The sequence below is a fragment of the Aspergillus piperis genome, assembly GCF_003184755.1.
Source record: "Aspergillus piperis CBS 112811 unplaced genomic scaffold BO85scaffold_28, whole genome shotgun sequence".
NCBI lineage: Eukaryota > Fungi > Ascomycota > Eurotiomycetes > Eurotiales > Aspergillaceae > Aspergillus > Aspergillus piperis.
The window spans coordinates 294,370-312,690 of record NW_020291618.1 but is presented as its reverse complement, the minus strand read 5'-3'; the positions used below and the strand labels follow the sequence as shown (position 1 = coordinate 312,690).

Genomic DNA, 18,321 nt, shown 5'->3' with positions numbered 1-18,321 from the left:
GTGATTCGCCCATCTTGTTTGCTTTGAAAGCAACCTTATCCGGGTACTATTGCCTCTGTGTGACTCGAATTCATACATCTAGTATCTGCGTCCTCGAGGCCTTTCCACCCTTTCAAACCGATCCTTCGCTTCTCCTTAGCTGTTTCGTTTTTTAAACCTGGAAAATAACCAATCACTCAAGCCGATCACAAAGAAACTTAAAAGGATACCACTACTTCACCGGCGGATCGAACTGACACCCTGCCGGGCTGATCCAACCGAGGCACTTCCGCAGGAACGTTTGCCCCCCCCCTCACACCGAGAAGGAAAGGGATAAGCGCTCCTGCTCTCCCTAGCCAAGGGCCCTTCTTGTCGTTTCCCAGCTTGATTCTTAAGGCACATATCCGTGCTATGGGAGGACAGGTTACACGCAGCTGATGCCAGCCGTCATTGCAAGTAACTCCTGCCCACTTTGATCTCCTGCACGTCTTATCACGTCGCACACCCAATTCCCCTGGCTTCGCTTTTCCCCGACTGGACCTAGTCCGCTTGTTATCCCAGATTGGTTTTTATATCCCGGTCTTTCCATAGGTCCCTGTTAACCAGCTGACCTTGTCATTCCTCACTCTTGACATTCGTTACCATCTCCATCAATATCATCAAAAATGACGCGTGTCGAGGAACCTCTGGATGCCCCTGATGGCTCTGGCCTTACCTGGATCTTTGACCATTGCCTCCGCTACCCTGGTACCTATGAGATCCCATTGCGCACCATGTACTCGCTGAACTGCAATCCCACGAGACAACCGGCGCCTGGTACTCGTGCTCCCGAAACGGCTTTTCATCGCCCTACCAATTCGTCGACTTCCCAGGACTCGTTGGACCCTGCCGCTGATTTCCGAGCTCAATTGACTCATCAGATTTCGCGGTTGCCTTCACAGCCTTGCTCGCTCCCCCCAACTTTCGTCACCTCATTCCTGCGTCGTTGCTTCACCCCTGAGTTGGAAGAGGTTGATTTCCCCCAGGCATTGACTGCCCTGGACTACCTCAAGGACTTTGAAACCCGTCGCCGGAAAGAGGTTGCAGAAGCGCTGCAACGGCTAAAAGTGGAGCCCAATGATGTGAAGGAGAAGGCCCAGCTGGCGAAAAAGAACCCTGGCGCTTTGACTTGGCTTGAAACTATTACTATTCAGGGCCGCCGAGTGGAAGCTCTTTACACTCAGATATACGTTGGTCTGCGTCGCTGGGTAAGCATACCTGCCGCTACTTCAAAGACTTATTCCAGGCTAACTTACTTGACTAGACGTTGATCAACGAGATGTTGATGGAGCCCTTTAACAAGGCTAATTGTATCGCTATGCTCAACACACTTTTTCCCCCAGTCACAGAGGCAACCGTTTCTCCCACTTCACACCTCACCCCGCAGATTCTCAAGTCACAGCGGGATGGATTTTTCCGGTATATCGCAGCCGTCGAGGTCAACGGTCCAGACGTTCTCACAAAAGTGATTGCTCAGGGTGCTCCAAAGGGGTCAGACAATGGTTGGCCGTTGATCAGAGAAGCCCTAGACAAGTATCTCCGGGCGGCCAATGAAATGATTGACGAATGCACAACGGTGTCTAGCCCGGCTGGCATGGATGAGGGTATTGAGTCTCAGCCTCGGGCTCACAAAGGCCGCAAAGTCGATTCGGGCATCAGCTTTGATACGGGGGAGAAGCTTCCTTCCTCGCCTGTCGAGTGCAGCAAGAGCATGGATGACCTTCTAGAGAAGCCCCTCCCCCCACCTCCCTCTCCTAAGGGGCACAACCACAAGTCGGGGTCAACGCTTGAGCGGCTGGCCCGCGAGATTCGGAAGTTGGGTGATGCCGGTAAGGCGAGGAATCTTAAAAAGATGAGATCCACTAGCGCCCTCGGTGTTCGGCCAGACACCACTGGTGGCCGCTCTACCGAAGACAATTCACTGTTCGAGGTGGATGAGCAGAAAAGAAGGCGGCTGTTGTGGGAGGCTTCCAACCGCAGGAAAGCCCACGTGAAGCAACTCAGCAAGGACACCGCATGAGTTGGAACTGAAGTGTTGTATAGCCTGGTGCTTACTTTCGCTTCTTCTCTTTCTCTAACTTTCTTTCTTCAAAATTTTCAACTGTCTTTCGTTTCCATAAGATATTTGGAGAAGCGAAGGCGAGAATCAACACAAGCCTGGATGCTTCAACACTGAATTTATTTGGGAGTCTGGACGCGGGATTCAAGGTGCATCAGGTTTCTACTGGTTTTTGTTTTTTCTGTTTTTATGTTGATTTCATATGGCAGTTGGGTTTGCATACAAGACTGGCGCATATGGTGGTTATCTTGAAGCGATTGAACGCCAGATGGCGAAAAAAAAAGCACAAAAGCTGGAAAGACAAAAGTGCTGACACATTTTGATACGATTACTGACTGACATAAATGATTACGATGCTGTTTCTATTAGCGAATCTTGCTGTTCACTAGCCAGATAACAATTGAAGTTATACCAATCTGCATAGTCTTCATTAGAGCCATTCAAGCCATCCGGGAACAACCCCAGGCAACACAATAGTGAGAGAACACTGCGAACGTGAACCTGTAGACCCCCGCGTAGCCTCTATCGACTCCGGGGAACAGCTATATGCCTTCATACTCTCATAAAGGACCCAGTAACATGCTGTGACAGCAGTTGCCGACTGATGGGCCATTGCAGCTAAAGCGCGGAAGTTCGGCGTTTTTGGCCGCTGCGCCGACCGTAGCAGCTCGCCCATCCCGCGATGTGGCCAAATGCCCCAGACTCATAAGCGCTGCTCTCTTGGCTCAACAACTCGGAGGAACTTCTTGTGCAAGCTCGACTGGGCATTTTAAATGTCTAATTGGTTTATATCTTGATCATACTGATCTCTGGAAAATTACATCGTTGCCATTGATCGCCTCGAGCTTATCCGCCGCCCGTTATGAGTGCTTGCTAGCTAGCTTATCGGGAACAGCTAGCTAGTCAACACCGCTGCCATCAGCTCAAGGTTATCATTCCTGTGGTGGACTGTGACGATGGTATCTGGACTGGGAAATGTCGCCTCATGGCGACTTGCATCTGTATTGATTGCCGGTCTGCTGGCTATCCAGGGACGCGCCAGTCCGTCAGTCAATGTTGCTCTCCAAGCTTCGTTTGATTCCCCGCCTTATCTGATAGAGCTTCTGTAAGTGGAATTCGTACAGACCTAGTCGACTATTCTTGCTTCTTGGGCTGACTTTGTTATAGAGAATCCGCCGCAGAGGAGAACTCTACCTCATACTTCCCATTACTCGATCGGATCGCCGACGGTACCTTCGACGACGCTGTTACGGATAAGGACCTATATGACCGCTTTCTGGAAGTTGTGCGCGAGGATGGACACTTACGGACCCCCGAAAGTCTCTCGTCTTTCAAGTTGTCGCTGGCGATGAGATCTGCCAGTCCGCGGATCACGGCTCACTACCAGTTCTATAATGCTTCGGTTCAACACTCCTTGATGGCCGCGCAGGATGCGGTCTGTCCTGTTTGGGTGCACTCGGAAGGAAAGCAATACTGCTCGTCTACTATGGAACGTGCTCAACAGGATGTTGAAGGTTCTGAGTGAGTGGTAATCTCAACTTTGCATGCACTGTTGGTTGGCTAACAGCTCCGACTGTAGTGATCCACGAGAACTCCCTTTCGATCGAGTCTTCGGTGATCCCTCTCTGCCTCCAGCGATTTTGTACGCGGATATAGCGACCCCGATGTTCAAGGAATTCCACCAGTCACTGAGTGCTATGGCAAAAGAAGGACAAGTCTCGTATCGCGTACGATATAGGCCTCCCCAACATTGGACTCCTCGCCCTGTTTTTGTGTCTGGATACGGGGTCGAGCTGGCGTTGAAGCGGACGGACTACATTGTGATTGATGATAGAGATGCGGAAGAACGAGTGACTGGCAGCATTGAGTCCGGAAAGTCTGACGCGACGGAGGATGATTTGGACGACCTGAGACCCCTGTCATCTTCAGAAGTTTCGCGGCTTGGGCTGAACACGGTAGGCTATGTGTTGGACAGCGATGACCCGTTTGACACACTCGCGAAGCTGTCACAGGATTTCCCCAAGTACTCTGCGCGTGTTGCGGCTCACAACGTTTCCACTGAATTGTTGCAAGATATTCGGTCTAGCAGATTGCGTATGCTTCCGCCAGGGCTTAACGTGCTTTGGATCAATGGAGTTCAGATTGAACCTCGACAAGTGGATGCATTCACTCTCCTGGACCACTTGCGTCGTGAAAGAAAATTGATCGAGAAGTTCCGCAACTTAGGCCTTTCCGCTACAGATGCTGTAGAACTGTTGTCACACCCTCTGCTTGGAGAGGCCTTGGCCCGGGATGGCCCTCAGCGTTACAACTACCGTGATGACATTGAGGGAGGTGGTGTTATCATGTGGTTGAACAATCTCGAAAAGGATGCACGCTACGAATCATGGCCCAGCGAACTTGCAGGAGTAGGTGCATCCACGATCTTTTATTGTGGGAATGCTAATGTCTCGTAGTTTATGCAACGCACGTACCCAGGCCAGCTTCCAGCAGTGCGCCGCGATTCCAACAATATTGTCTTCCCTGTCGACTTGACGAGCACTGAAGATGCTGATATTGTCGTCAAGACGATCCAGGTCTTCGTGAAGAACAAAATTCCCGTCAGATTTGGTTTGATTCCGGTTACGTTCTCGGACGGAGCAATTGCTCAGCTCAAGGTTGCTCATTACCTTCAAGAGACTTTTGGTCTGGCCAGTTTTATGGATTACCTCGAAGCAGTAAGAGCCAATATGCCCTACCCAAATCCGCTATTGACTGTCAGTCACTGATTGGAGCAGTCGGCATCCAAAAACAAGTTGGCTTCTCCGGAGAAGGCTTGCTTCCAGGCTGCAACTCAGGACCGGAATCCTCGTCCTGAGAAGGTGTCTCTATCTCTAGATGAAGTCTTGAATAATGGTGTATTTGACGCAACGGTGTCAAAAACAACTGCGTACCTAAACCGTCTGGGGATGAAGCACGAGCCATCACATGCTTTTGTTAATGGTATCCCTGTCACCCGCAATGATAAATGGGCGCAGGAAATGAGCACAAAGATCAGCAGAGATACTCAGCTCATTCAGCAAAAGATTGCTGATGCCGAGGTCGATGAAGATACTTGGCTGCCAGAGCTGTTTCTTTCGCAGGCTTTTGACCGACGCAACCCGGCGATCGTTCCAGAAGACCCGAAAGAGATCCGGGCTGTGGACTTGGTGCAGATTGCGGACTCCCAAGGGGAGCTCTTCAGCCAGATTCCACGTATAGCGCTAGATGAAAGCAATGCCTTGGAGAGTGCCCATGCCATCATTGTTGGCAACTTTGATGATGAATCGGGTTACGAGCTACTTAGTGCGGCCCTCGAGAGCCGGAAGACACATGGTGAAGTTGAGATGCTTTTCCTACACAATCCAAAGCTCGAGGCTCCCGCAGCATCTAGGTCTGTCGCCGTTCGCCGTCTGTTGAACGGTGGCAAAGAGGTAGATGCCAGTCAGCTTTTGGAGGCGATCGCGTCTTCCGCCTCGCCAGCAGCTGAGGAAGTTGAGGATGCGGCACACTTCTGGGAGGCTCAGCGAGCTGTAGTACAAGAGCTTGGACTCGCTCCGGGCGAAAGGGCACTTATCGTGAACGGAAGGGTCGTTGGACCAATTGCAGAAGACACCTCATTGATCTCAGAGGACTTCGACCAGCTACTGGTTTATGAGAAGCAAAAGCGAATTACTCCGGTAGCAAAGGCGGTCAAAGCACTTGAATTCGACGAAAAGCTTTCTGATCCGCTGGACTTTGTGAAGCTTACCTCGCTTACCACGCTTTCTACGATCTCGGATGTGCCAGAGGGCATCTATGAGTCAACTTCGGACATCCGTTTGTATTTGTTCAACCGATGGAACGACGCGCGTTCGGCTATCACTGTCTCCAACTCTGAGGATCCAGCGATCACCATTGTCGCATCTATTGATCCAACATCCGAAGTCGCTCAGAAGTGGCTCCCCATTTTGAAGGTACTGTCCGAGCTGGCAAGTGTCAGAGTTAGGTTGGTCCTAAATCCCCGCGAGGAGATTAAAGAGCTTCCAACCAAGCGCTTCTATCGTTATGTTCTCGATTCGGAGCCATCATTTGAAGAAGACGGTTCGATTTCTCGGCCCACAGCCTCCTTCTCGGGCGTCCCCGTTGAAGCACTGCTTACCCTGGGCATGGACGTTCCCTCGTCGTGGCTTGTGGCTCCGAAGGACTCCATTCATGATCTTGACAATATTAAGCTCAGTTCCGTCAAGGAGGGCTGGAATGTTGATGCTATCTACGCATTGGAACACATCTTGATCGAGGGCCACTCCCGTGATATGACCACGAAGTCCCCGCCTAGAGGAGTCCAGCTTGTCCTTGGAACGGAGAACAACCCTCACTTCTCGGATACCATCATCATGGCAAACCTCGGATACTTCCAGTTCAAAGCCCAACCTGGACTTTGGAACATTAACCTCAAACCTGGCCGTAGCGAACGTATCTTCACTCTCGACAGTGTAGGCGGCCTAGGCTATAATCCCCAGCCCGGCGACGAAAACAATGAAGTGGCCCTCCTTTCCTTCCAGGGTCGCACCCTTTTCCCGCGTGTCTCCCGCAAGAAGGGCTACGAGACCGAAGACGTCCTCGAAACCAACCCCAGACCAGGTTCGGCGATGGATTACATGAATAAGGGTTTCAACTTCGCTTCCGGCATCCTATCCAGTGTCGGAGTCGGCACCAAAGGCAATACCAGCGGCAAACAGGCTGACATTAACATCTTCTCCGTCGCCAGTGGACACCTCTACGAGCGCATGCTCAACATTATGATGGTCTCAGTGATGCGCAACACCAACCACAGCGTGAAATTCTGGTTCATCGAACAATTCCTCTCTCCTTCCTTTAAGTCCTTCCTGCCCCACCTTGCGAAGGAGTATAACTTCTCCTACGAGATGGTCACGTACAAATGGCCACACTGGCTCCGGGCCCAGAAAGAAAAGCAGCGTGAAATCTGGGGCTACAAGATCCTCTTTCTGGACGTTCTCTTCCCTCTCGACCTCGACAAAGTCATCTTCGTTGATGCCGACCAGATAGTCCGCACAGACATGTACGACCTCGTCAGCCTCGACCTCGAAGGTGCTCCTTACGGCTTTACCCCCATGTGCGACTCCCGCCACGAGATGGAAGGCTTCCGCTTCTGGAAGCAGGGGTACTGGAAGAACTTCCTCCGCGGCCAGCCCTACCACATCTCCGCACTTTACGTCGTCGACCTGAACCGCTTCCGTGCCATCGCCGCCGGCGACCGCCTCCGTGGACAGTACCAGATGCTGTCAGCTGATCCGGAGAGTTTGAGCAACCTGGACCAGGATCTGCCGAACCACATGCAACATCACATCCCGATCAAGAGTCTGCCGCAGGAGTGGCTGTGGTGCGAGACTTGGTGCTCGGATGAGTCGCAGTCGCAGGCTCGTACAATTGACCTGTGCAATAACCCGATGACGAAGGAGCCGAAGTTGGATCGTGCCAGGAGGCAGGTACCTGAGTGGACGGAATATGACGAAGAGATTGCGGCCTTGTCGAAGCGAGTTGCTGCTGAAAAGCAGCAGCAGGCGGAGGAGGAAGAAAGGGACAATGAATCGTACCCTAATGAGGATGAAGAGGATGAGGCTTCTTCTGGCTGGGATAAGGATGAGCTTTAGCGGGTTTCGTTTGGATTATAGCGTGTATACATAGATCAGTTTGGTCTCCAGTAGGAAATAGATTGTTCGCTTCATACGTCTTTTCGTCATTCTGTAAATGGTTGCTTCTAATTGATATAATAAAGGCAGTACTGCTGGCGGGACCTTCCTTTTGAGAAATAACCTGCCTGTACGAATAGTCGGCTGTCCTTCCGCGAGTTCATCCCTTCTGTATTCCCAGCTCTCACTTGGATTGAGGATTTATTTTTCTATAGCCAGTCCGTAACCTAGAAGCATGTAGTCAGTATATTTTCCACTCTCAGCAGATTTTGCCTAGTCGCTTCGACGACCGAGATTGTATACATGCAGGCTACCACGCTGTACATTGATCCCCTTGAACTTGCGCAGACGACGACTATTGTAGTAGAAATCTTCAGCGCAAAGCCCAGCAATCCAAAGTTGATTCTGTCCTTTTAAAGAACCCCATGGAAGGCCTACCTAGTAGCCCTCATCTCCGAGGTGCCTAAATTGCTGCTAGTAAGTTCTCCGCCAGGACGTTGGTATCTTGCATAAGGCCACTCGAAGTGGAGCGTGCCGTTTAGCCTTATACAGCGTGGAGGGAATAGTGGAGTTAGTTAGACTAATCACATGCTTTGTTGATAAGAACTAAAAGTAATTCCCTATTGGGCAAAAATGTCTACTTTGAAATCCGCCACCGAGTTCAAATACCATGTAAGATTATGGAAACTCTCAGGGGACTAGACTATGTCTGCCCATGCTTTTGATTAATAAATGCTTAAGGCTAATTCTAGGCCTCCCTACGCCGTATTTCCGGATATGGGTTGCGTATTAGTCTCTCCACGTGATGAACTATGTCGGCCCTAAAATTGTCGCTATGCGCCTTTTCCTACCTGCTGTCTCAGTTACCAGATTAGAACCTATTTGCGCATGCCGTCCGCTCGGAAGTGATGTCTTTCACCGATGAGGCCATCAACCACCCGGTCCCCATATTATCCTCATTCGAGCCGCACAATTCGTCACACAAAGAGCAGTTCCTGACTGCGGTGGATCACGAGAAGGAAAAGAATGCCGACGAACGGCCATTGGAAAATGCCGATGCTAGCGAAGATAGCGATCCGGACGTCATTCTCGTGGACATTGATGAGGATGACCCGGAAAACCCGTTGAATTGGTCGCCAGTGCACAAATGGCTGATTGTGATTGTTGTTTCATGGATGGGTTTCGTTAGGTGAGATCTCATCTATTTCTCGCCAGTCTACTGCTATTTTCATTCAAATTGACCACAATCATCTAGTGTCTTCTCAACGATGACAATCGTACCTACGGCACCCGAAATCCTCGATGAATTCCATTCACACAGCAAAGTCGACCAGACCCTCCTGGTCACGATCTGGGAACTCGGTGAAGGAATCGGTCCATTCTTTATCGCGCCGCTATCTGAAAGATTCGGTCGACTTCCTGTCTTCCATATAGGGAATTTCCTCGCGCTGCTCTGCTTAGTTGCTAGCGCGCTCAGCACCAACATCTCCATGCTGATTGCCTTCCGGTTCCTAACGGGATGCTTCTTGTCAATTCTCACCCTAGGCCCCGCCATCGTCGGCGACTTGTTCAAGATGGAACAAACTGGCCGCTCCATGGCAATAGTCATGGGCACTCAGATGATCGCAGATTTCATCTCGCCTATCGCGGGGGCGTATATCGCCGAGGACCTGGGTTGGCGATGGTCCATTTGGCTGGCGGCTATTGTGCTGGGATTCTTTAGCTTGCTTTTACTCTTTGTGCTGAGAGAAACGTACACAGTTGTTTTGCTGAGGAGAAAGGCGCAGCGGTTACAGAGTGAGCGTGCGGGCGCAGACAACAACAACAACATCAACCTGAAGTACCAGTCTAAACATCAAGCCCGGATCGATGCATCTACTATGCTTGAAAGCGCTATCAAGCCAATGCAGATCCTCTTCCGATCTCCCATCCTTATCATGACAACGACATACATGGCCACAACCTACGCCCTGGTGTCATTAATCATGGCCACTCTCACAGAATCCATGGAATCGACCTACCCGAACACCTTCACCAGCGGCTCCATCGGGCTCACATTCCTCAGTCTCGCCATCGGCAACACCGTTGCTTTGATCTTCTACAGCTTCACCTCCGACCGCTACGTCATCCGTCAAAAAGAAACAAAAGGCGACGCATTCAAGCCTGAGTCGCGACTAGTACATCTGCTTCTTGCTGCTGTTATCCTCCCTGTGGGATTCATCATCTACGGATGGACGTTGAATTATCATGTCCAGTTTATCGTGCCGCTTATTGGAGCGTGTCTGGCCGGTTTTAGCATGACGCTTTCTGCCATTCCAGCTGAGACATATGTCGTGGATACGTATGAGATCCATGGTGCTTCTGCTATTGCTGCTGGGGTTATATTCAGAGCTATCGCAGGAGCATTCTTGCCCTTGATCGGCCCGGCTGTGTATGATAGTATTGGTCAGGGGCGGGGGAATACAGTTCTGGCTTTTATTGCGGCGGCTTTTATTCCGCCGTTGGGGGCCTTGATGGTCTATGGGGATTGGTTTAGAAGTAAGGAGCGGTTTGGGAGGGAGGGTCGGTAAATACATATTGGATCTGATTGGTATTTGTTTGTCCATAGTACTTGTTGTATATACTCTATTCTCATCAGATATACTTGAGATTACTTAATCGTTGGGGCAATGTCGGAGTCGTACTGAAAGTGCACGTAGTGGTTTCACATGTTTGTGCTGCTCGGCTTTGGTGAGGTATTGGATCTTTGCTTGGACTGTGTCTTCATCTGTGTCGATGGAGTGACAGTGGCCGTTGCGGGTGCGTTGATTCTTCCTGGGATGGGCATCTTGCTTCGATGGCAGTGCTCCCGCTCGAGTGTTCTCTGGGGGTTGGGGGTTATGACCCACGGGCTACACTACGTACTCGGGGGTCAGAATAAGATGATCCACACTTCAACCACGATACCATCCATGCCGTTGACTTGGAAATCAAATCTTCATCTGCAATACGACAAACAAGTGAGGCGGTTACAATAGTCATCGCGTGCTAGAGGATCTACTGTAGTATTCATAGCCTCATTCAAGTACGTTTTGCGCCATGCCTAGGTAAGCTCCAAGCTCCCCATGTCAATCATGTAGCTGGCTAAGTAGGCGCTTATCTTCTCCTATAACTAACCAAAGTGGAGTTACGTACTTTCTACAACATGAGACGACCCACCCTGATCCGCAGCGGCCCGAAAGCCTATCTATCACTATCTAGGTAGTATGGCCCGCGCAGGTGGTCTTCATGAGCATTGAGACATTCTTTGCATAAGGCCTTGAGGGTGGCTTTACTGTAGCTGCGCATTAATGTACTGTAACGGCTTATCATGCTGAACTAGGAGCTTATCCATCTACTTCGTAGATACTGGGCGTATCAATCGTATCTTTCAAGTTGTATCTAGGTGGGATGCTCCTCGGAGATGTAAGCGTTGATTACAGATCATACTTAAGTATTTTGTCTAAGATGCATTATGTACAAGCGCGCGAGCCGTGACAAAAAGTGAAGACTTGAATTGCATCCTTTATCCTTCGATATGTTTGACCGGTATGAATTGGGATGATGTATTGCGCGATGCTGATAGCCAATGCAGCTTGGTCTACTTCGTTCCGGTTTCAATGCATATTGCACTTCTCTGCGGCTGCAATAACAGCCTGCGCTAGACGTCACTCGACGTAGCTTTTAGCCAGTGCATCATTCACGTCGTAGATAGATGATGCTCTTATCTTTCTATCTAGGACCGGTTAACGACGCGGTCCGCTTTTGGGCAGATTGCAGTTCGTACATACACCTGATGCTGATTTCTTTTGCTTGGAACCCTATCAAATGGAATTTGTACGCTTACGCCCATCAATACTCACCTATGTGTGACAATAGCTTCTTTGTACCTCCATATCCATCTACTGGGTAACACAAGTCAGCAGGGTCAATGCAGATCAGTTGCGCCACAACCTTGGCGTGCGGAGTTGCTGGTCCAGCCGAGGATGCTTGGCATATGTCTTGGGGTGCTTGTCTTGCGGATGCCAAGTGCTTATCCGTTGTTGGTAGTGACAAGTATCAACATATCTAGGTTTCGCGAGATTGAAGAGACACTAACCTTCCTAGGATTGCTGGGTTACAATTTCCCTCATCTTAGTTGCTATGCAATGACGCCATCTCATAGGTGCATGATACCAAGGATGGTATTGTACTGCACAGCTTCGAGGGATTTGGATTGATTGATCCTTCTGAACATTGAGCTACGATGTCTGCAATAAAGTGAGGCATTTATGCAAGCCCTATCACCATGTGGAGAAGGGGGATAGGATTCCAGATACAGCTGAAGATACGAGCAAGAAGTATGCATAGATGGTTGAATAAATCATCCTGGAATAATGGATATTTAGGGCACGGCTCCAAGCAAGTGCTCAGACGGGGTTGAGACACGAGGGGAGGGGAGATCTAGACAATCAAACTCCGTAGATAGCTTCATCACACACTGTATGGCTAGTCAGGGTGAGAACAATGTATCACTGCATCCGCCTTAGGATTCATGCATACTCGCGTGCTTTCACGGGCTTCATGCACAAGCAGCGAGTACGTATGGTTGAGGATAACAGAGTCAATCACGAATCTAACTGGGAAACACCTGCCTCTAATGCTATATACATCCCTCTGATCCTCTCACAAGATTCACAAATGTTAACAATCCAGTCTCATACAAGAACAACTTCAGACTCTACGAACCACACTTCTGAACCAAACAATCTTCAAGATGGCAAGAACTTCGCACATCTTCAATCACACAGAGCATACCTAACTAATCGCCTTCTCTTTTTCTCTGAGCCTCTTTCTCCACTGACGACCCAGGATAGATCCATATGTGACTTCAGTTCTGCGAATTCGTTTGCTTAAATCTCGACGTTCTTTGAACGACCATTATGATCATACTTAGTATAAAATGAGCACAGAGAGATCATCTGAAAATAAAGATTACCTTGAGACAGTAGATAAACAACACCTCATTCCCATATGGAGACACAGTAAACGATAATATCGCCCGCCATTACAAATTGCGAGCACATCACAGCGGCTTTGATTCCACCATAGCCTTTCTCATAACAAAGTGTACATATGCAGCCGGACACGAATTCGAATAACATATAAATCTAGACAACATGTACGGTACGTACTTTCTGACACTCCACTGCACCATCTCCACATTTCATCGTTCACTTCCCCCATCAATAGGAATAGATAGGTCCGGAAAAAGGGGGTTTGGGACTCCGACGGCCTACCGACGGAAGGATTCTCAACCAGGGTCATAACCTGATAGCATCCTTCCCACTTCAATACAGAATACAGGGAGTATCTACGCGGTATGTTACATTCAACCCACAGCATATGACGTATGATAGGTTCCATTTTGAGTCTAGCGTCTGGCTTTGGTCGAAAAGACGGTGCAGGAAGGGGTTCCTTACGCACACGCGTGTGTGTTCATTGCTGGATTGAAACCTACCGGGTCCCAAAGATGGAACCCATGATGTAAATTTTTTTTTCTTTTGTTTAGGTCGCAAATTGGAGGGGCGCAACGCTCTAGAGATCTTATCTCTGGACTGTGGTAACATGTTTCTCCATATTGTGATGTGGATTTATGTATGGACTCCTACGTGATAGCAAATCCTCATCGGAACGACCTGTTTAGGATGGCTGGGTGATTAACAGGCTTGAATTGATGATCATCAATAACAGGTGCGATTGACAATATGAAGAAAATTCTGAGTGGCAGACTCTGCAGCATCAAGGGACTGCTTTTTCATGTCTTTGCTCGCAAACTAATTACTCCTTTCGAACATTATCCTCATGTCAGCACCACTGCTGTGCGGGCGCCAAGTACACTTAAGCAAACAGCTACTTCTACAGGCAACTACTCAAGGTTAATGGCTAGTTTATGGGTGCTTTATGGTGTTCGCTATGTGAGCATTCGGAACTTCAGCTGCAGACAACCTGCAATAGGACCCGCAGAAAAAGCATCCATTTGTTCCATATTTCCTGTAAATCCATCATCCAGGTAAGTCTCGTAAGTGTATAGACTGTTTCAAGCAGCTCTTTTATGACTGTTTGGAATTGGATCGTCAGCATGTTCTTTAAATGGTAAGGGATGGACCTACCTCGCATGGAGAAGTGAGTACCAATGCACACCCGCGCGCCGCGGCCCAAACCCACTTCCGCATCTCCATGAACTGACTAACTGGGTGGTTTGAAACTCCAGTATATCAAGAGGTCGAACACATTGAACCACTTACAAAGAAGGACATACTCGAGTTCTTTAACCAGTACATCCATCCCTCTTTTTCAACTCGGGCGAGACTGTCTATACATCTTATTGCGCAGGCACCGAGATTCTGCAGCTGCAGGATACAGTGCTCCTGGTGGAATAATTGGTGACGCTTCAGCCTTAAGGAGAGATCAAGACGCTGTAACAGTCGACGGACATAAACGTTCACTGTCCCCCGCCACTATTCCGATTGATACTGTCGGAAAATGGGAGGCAAGTCTGCCACTTTCGCTGGCTGCAACCCCAGTAAAAGGTCTAGCCGAATTCGAAGGGTTTGGGTCGAAGTCATGATGGCCGTTTTCGAGGCCTTCAATGGGCATGGAGAACGAACGAATGTTGTCTATGATTGGTTGATTGGTTTATTCCTATGCGTCCTTCTATTGACTGTCTCCTGTAGAGAAAATGTATATGCTCAGGTATCATAATCTGCATCCTGCTCTGACCTCAAGAGAGCAAGTGCCTCGGAGGCCTCTATTCGACTCGACGGTACAAATCTCATCAATTGCCGAATGACTGAGGCAAGACGAGTAAGTATCGGGTCCGGCTCCCTTCTACTGAGCCTCCTGTCTAGTTCAGACACCTCAACTTCTTTCAAGGCTATTAGCAAACATGTCTTCTACCATGGACGCACAATGGTTTATTTACTCACCTTCTGATGATTTTAAACCACGCTTAAAGTTCATCTTCATGCGTTCCCATATCGGCTGCCAGTCCTTCGGCAACTTCCCCACAAAGCGGATCATCTGTGAGACCAAGACTTCATCTTCGCCTAGGTATTGGAAGGGATATGACCCAAATATGAATGCATGGATCTCATTGTTATGTTAAAGTCATATTCTCTGCAGAAAAGGCAGGGATACGGTACTTACCATACAGCCTGCGCGCCATAAATCAACGCGGTAGTCAAAGCAATTGGTGAAAATTAGCTCAGGGACCCGCAATTGCCCTGGCTGAGCAAGTACTTTAGGCTCATTCCCCTGTATGAATGCCTCCCCAAAGTCAAGAATTCGAATATCTTCTTCATCTTCATCTACCCAATTTTCCCAATCTGCGGCTTTTACTATATGTTTCGGCAAACCGTTGCCCAGCGGCTGGCCATCAAGACGAACCAGGTCTTCGACCTCTGGCAAACCCAGAACTTCGAAAAGCTCAGCTTTTGTTGCGTGTGAAAGGCTACTACAGCTGAAGGCGATGTTTCCGCCGCTTATATCTATCACATGGTCAGCACTTTGATGTGGGGGACGAGACCGTTGCAGGTGGTTTACCTCCATGTCCCATGCCAGCTTCATGAATCAAGCTGATAACTTCTAGAAGCTGCTCTGACATCCGAAGAATAATGTCCATCTCGAGGTCATCTCCAAAGGAATGATAATCATCAACAACCTTACTGACAGAAGGACCGAGCAATTCAAATACAATACACAAGTGGGTACCATTAGGGCCCTGATGAGTAAATGAGTCGAGAACGGAAACGATGTATTTTGCAGACGGCTTTCCCTGGGAAGGGTCTGCTAATAATTGCAGATTGTGAAGTTCTTGAGAGCCCTGGGAGGTATCTGCTCTCATTATCTTCACCGAAACCCATTGGTTTTTCCTGATAACCTGTTACTTATAGTAGAGGCATGTAGTCGTTAGTTGATGACACTCACTCTTTATCGTGCGCAAGCCACACGGTGGAAAACCCTCCCCAACCCAATTTATGGTGAATCTGATAGCGACCATCCTTGAAGATTTCTCCCAGGGAGACTGGGTGGTATCCACCAGGTCGATACTTTGATAGCTTTTCCTGTGAGTAGAGAAGATTATTCTGCTCGTAGACGGACAGGTCTTCCATGACCTGATAGTGTGAAATGAAAACTGAAATTAGAAGGTTTGTTCAAGTGGGTTGTACTGGCGAACTCCCTCGAATGATGCTTCTTACGAAAGGTTAGTCCTTCCTAAGAACTCTGTAGCTGACGCCTGCTATGTAGTGTTTAGATTGCTTTGGGGTTGTATCCGGGCTGTGGGACCTCCTTAGACTGGGTGGGGGAAAGCCCATTTGTGGGGCCCGACAGGGTCTTAGTGTCGATCATAGCATTCCGGACTTGCCCTAGATACTTCATATTGCCATATTATTTGGCTTCTGGAAACAAAGCCCCCTACTTCGTTGTGTTTGGCTTGTAGAAGAGCTGGTGTAATACTACTAGTACATGCATAATTGAAGATCTTCTTAATGAGTCAGGTCCGATGCAAATAATAGCACAGTGCTAAGATACTAATATACAATATATATCTTCAATGGATGTAATTATTCAAATAATCAAGTGCCGGTGGCAAGTAAAACAATGATGTGGATTGGGCAACAGAGCCATAGAACCGCATTTTTACACTATCTATTACAACCCAGGAGCACTAATTTCCAAAAGTGCATATATCCTAACGCACATTGAGGAGTTTATGATTTTGAAAGAAGAAAGTACATGTAGAATAACTATATATGCTACAGATAGCCCGCACATATACTACTAGTAAGGGCTATTTTAGCATCTAAATGCATGGCTAGCTATCAAAATGTTCTCTCTATCTTTACTGATCGAACGCTTCTAGTCTTTCTGTTTTTCTTGAGAAAATTGGAAGAAGACAATTAAGGGTTTGCCCCCTCTATATCTATGCAGTGTCATAGGAAATAGTGACTGGCGACAATGGAGTACTGTGTTTAAGCGAGGATCCCACTTGTATTCTTACCTGTAAGGGATGGATACTTGGCATGCCCAACTGCTATCAGAGTTTCTGGGTTCTTCCTTACTTGAATGAAACTAACATTCACATCTCTCATGGTAGGTAAACTCTAGAGAAGCGCTGTCAATTACAGATATAGCAAACCCGGAGCGATACATAGACATGAAAAGTGTGTTGCAAGCATTTTAGTATAAAAGAGACTTCAGCTCCCTCTCGAAGAGGTTGCTCTGCTGGTCACAAGTTTCTACTGCTTATTCCAGGCCCAGAACAATGCAGCAATGTATGTACATCTGGTACCCGCACTTCTGCTACATAGTATCGCTCGCAAGAATCATCAAACAATGCATGGTATTATCACACTATCATTCATTAAGAGACAAAGCACATCTATACCTCAATCTTCATCTCCCGCAATATCCTCGATACCAACTTCTTCTGATCCGCCGGATTCAAATCGTGCTCATCAATCGTAGTCAGACACCGTCCCACAGCTACCGTAGCCTTGACTGAAGTCTCGCCTCCGCTAGAACAGTCGACCCAGACTTTACCATTTCGTCCCACGGCGATCTCAAAGCCGCCCGATTTTTCTAACTTCTTGCCCAGTTCCTCCAACACTACCAACCCGGCCGCACCATCCTGTGAGTCCGAAGAGGATGAGCTCGCCCTCATCAACCTAGCAGCCATGCCAGTAGAAACATCGAACACCATTCCCCCATTCAATTGACCGAGTCCTCCAGGTTCAGCCTTGCCCGTTGCAGGGTTCACACAGGCCAGCTCAACCTCCGCGCCCGCGCCCAGACCCACCGAGAGCACACGCGCGTAAACCAGATCGCCTTGTTTCAGCATCGGCCGGGTCTTCTTCGTCGCACCTTCGAAGGATAGTTGTCCCAGTACCGCATGGGGCGCTTGCGGCGTGATCATACAGTGAAAGTAGTCCACGCTGGAGTGGTGGACCTGTGCGATGACCAGGTCATTAACAGTAGGAATGTAGCGGCGATTCGGAGTCGAGAGGATAGATACAGCGTTCCGTTTGGTGTCTGTGGAGAGAATGCCGGCTTGTGTGGCTGTGAGGACATGGCTGGGGGAGGATGATGCTTGAGGGGAAGAGGAGGGCGGTTGCGAAAGTAGACGGAGACCGGGGCCAAGTCTCAATGGCGCCGAATTGGTAGATGGGAGGTATTCTGACGGGATCTCGTCCCCGGGGAGAAGGATCAAGGGAGATGACATGTTGGGCGTGTTTTTACCACTGGGGCCTGCAGTGGTGTTGGAGGTTCACGAATGCTGGAGTGGTTGACCGCGACGGGCAAAAAGAAGCGCAAATCCAAAGGCTTATCGAGTGGTGCTTATCTCCACGTGATCTAGCTCAATCTAGATTGAAGATGAGACGGACGCCACGATGGTCTGAGAGTGAACTATACAAGGTATACTTGCTGTAAGACTGTAGTGCCTGAGCAATCGCCTTCTCATTTCCCCATATC

General features: G+C 48.8%; 5 protein-coding genes across 5 annotated transcripts; 3 read left to right on the top strand and 2 right to left on the bottom strand.

Moving 5' to 3' along the window:
* The first annotated feature begins 513 nt into the window (after positions 1–513).
* BO85DRAFT_175022 (uncharacterized protein) lies at positions 514–2,232 on the top strand. The gene is made up of 2 exons (XM_025654313.1): positions 514–1,226; positions 1,283–2,232. Exons 1-2 carry the CDS (start codon positions 645–647, stop codon positions 2,036–2,038), a joined length of 1,338 nt encoding a protein of 445 aa, XP_025510783.1. The 5' UTR covers positions 514–644; the 3' UTR covers positions 2,039–2,232.
* Positions 2,233–2,804: 572 nt separating this feature from the next.
* BO85DRAFT_407340 (putative UDP-glucose:glycoprotein glucosyltransferase) lies at positions 2,805–7,825 on the top strand. Its single transcript, XM_025657360.1, has 5 exons — positions 2,805–3,182; positions 3,245–3,598; positions 3,657–4,485; positions 4,534–4,794; positions 4,855–7,825. Exons 1-5 carry the CDS (start codon positions 3,034–3,036, stop codon positions 7,747–7,749), a joined length of 4,488 nt encoding a protein of 1,495 aa, XP_025510782.1. The 5' UTR covers positions 2,805–3,033; the 3' UTR covers positions 7,750–7,825.
* An 828-nt stretch (positions 7,826–8,653) lies between these two features.
* BO85DRAFT_430953 (bicyclomycin resistance protein) lies at positions 8,654–10,358 on the top strand (the record flags this gene model as incomplete). Its single annotated transcript, XM_025658308.1, has 2 exons — positions 8,654–8,977; positions 9,044–10,358. The coding sequence occupies exons 1-2, from the start codon at positions 8,697–8,699 to the stop codon at positions 10,356–10,358; spliced, it is 1,596 nt and encodes a 531-aa protein (XP_025510781.1). The 5' UTR covers positions 8,654–8,696.
* Positions 10,359–14,537: 4,179 nt separating this feature from the next.
* Positions 14,538–16,067, bottom strand: BO85DRAFT_430951 (kinase-like protein; the record flags this gene model as incomplete). Its single annotated transcript, XM_025658307.1, has 5 exons — positions 15,775–16,067; positions 15,391–15,719; positions 14,995–15,335; positions 14,775–14,937; positions 14,538–14,713 (listed from the first exon to the last, which is right to left on the bottom strand). The coding sequence occupies exons 1-5, from the start codon at positions 15,957–15,959 to the stop codon at positions 14,538–14,540; spliced, it is 1,194 nt and encodes a 397-aa protein (XP_025510780.1). The 5' UTR covers positions 15,960–16,067.
* Positions 16,068–17,174: 1,107 nt separating this feature from the next.
* BO85DRAFT_453756 (exosome non-catalytic core subunit RRP40) lies at positions 17,175–18,130 on the bottom strand. The gene has a single exon (XM_025661125.1). The coding sequence runs from the start codon at positions 18,068–18,070 to the stop codon at positions 17,231–17,233; it is 840 nt and encodes a 279-aa protein (XP_025510779.1). The 5' UTR covers positions 18,071–18,130; the 3' UTR covers positions 17,175–17,230.
* Between the last annotated feature and the right edge of the window lie 191 nt (positions 18,131–18,321).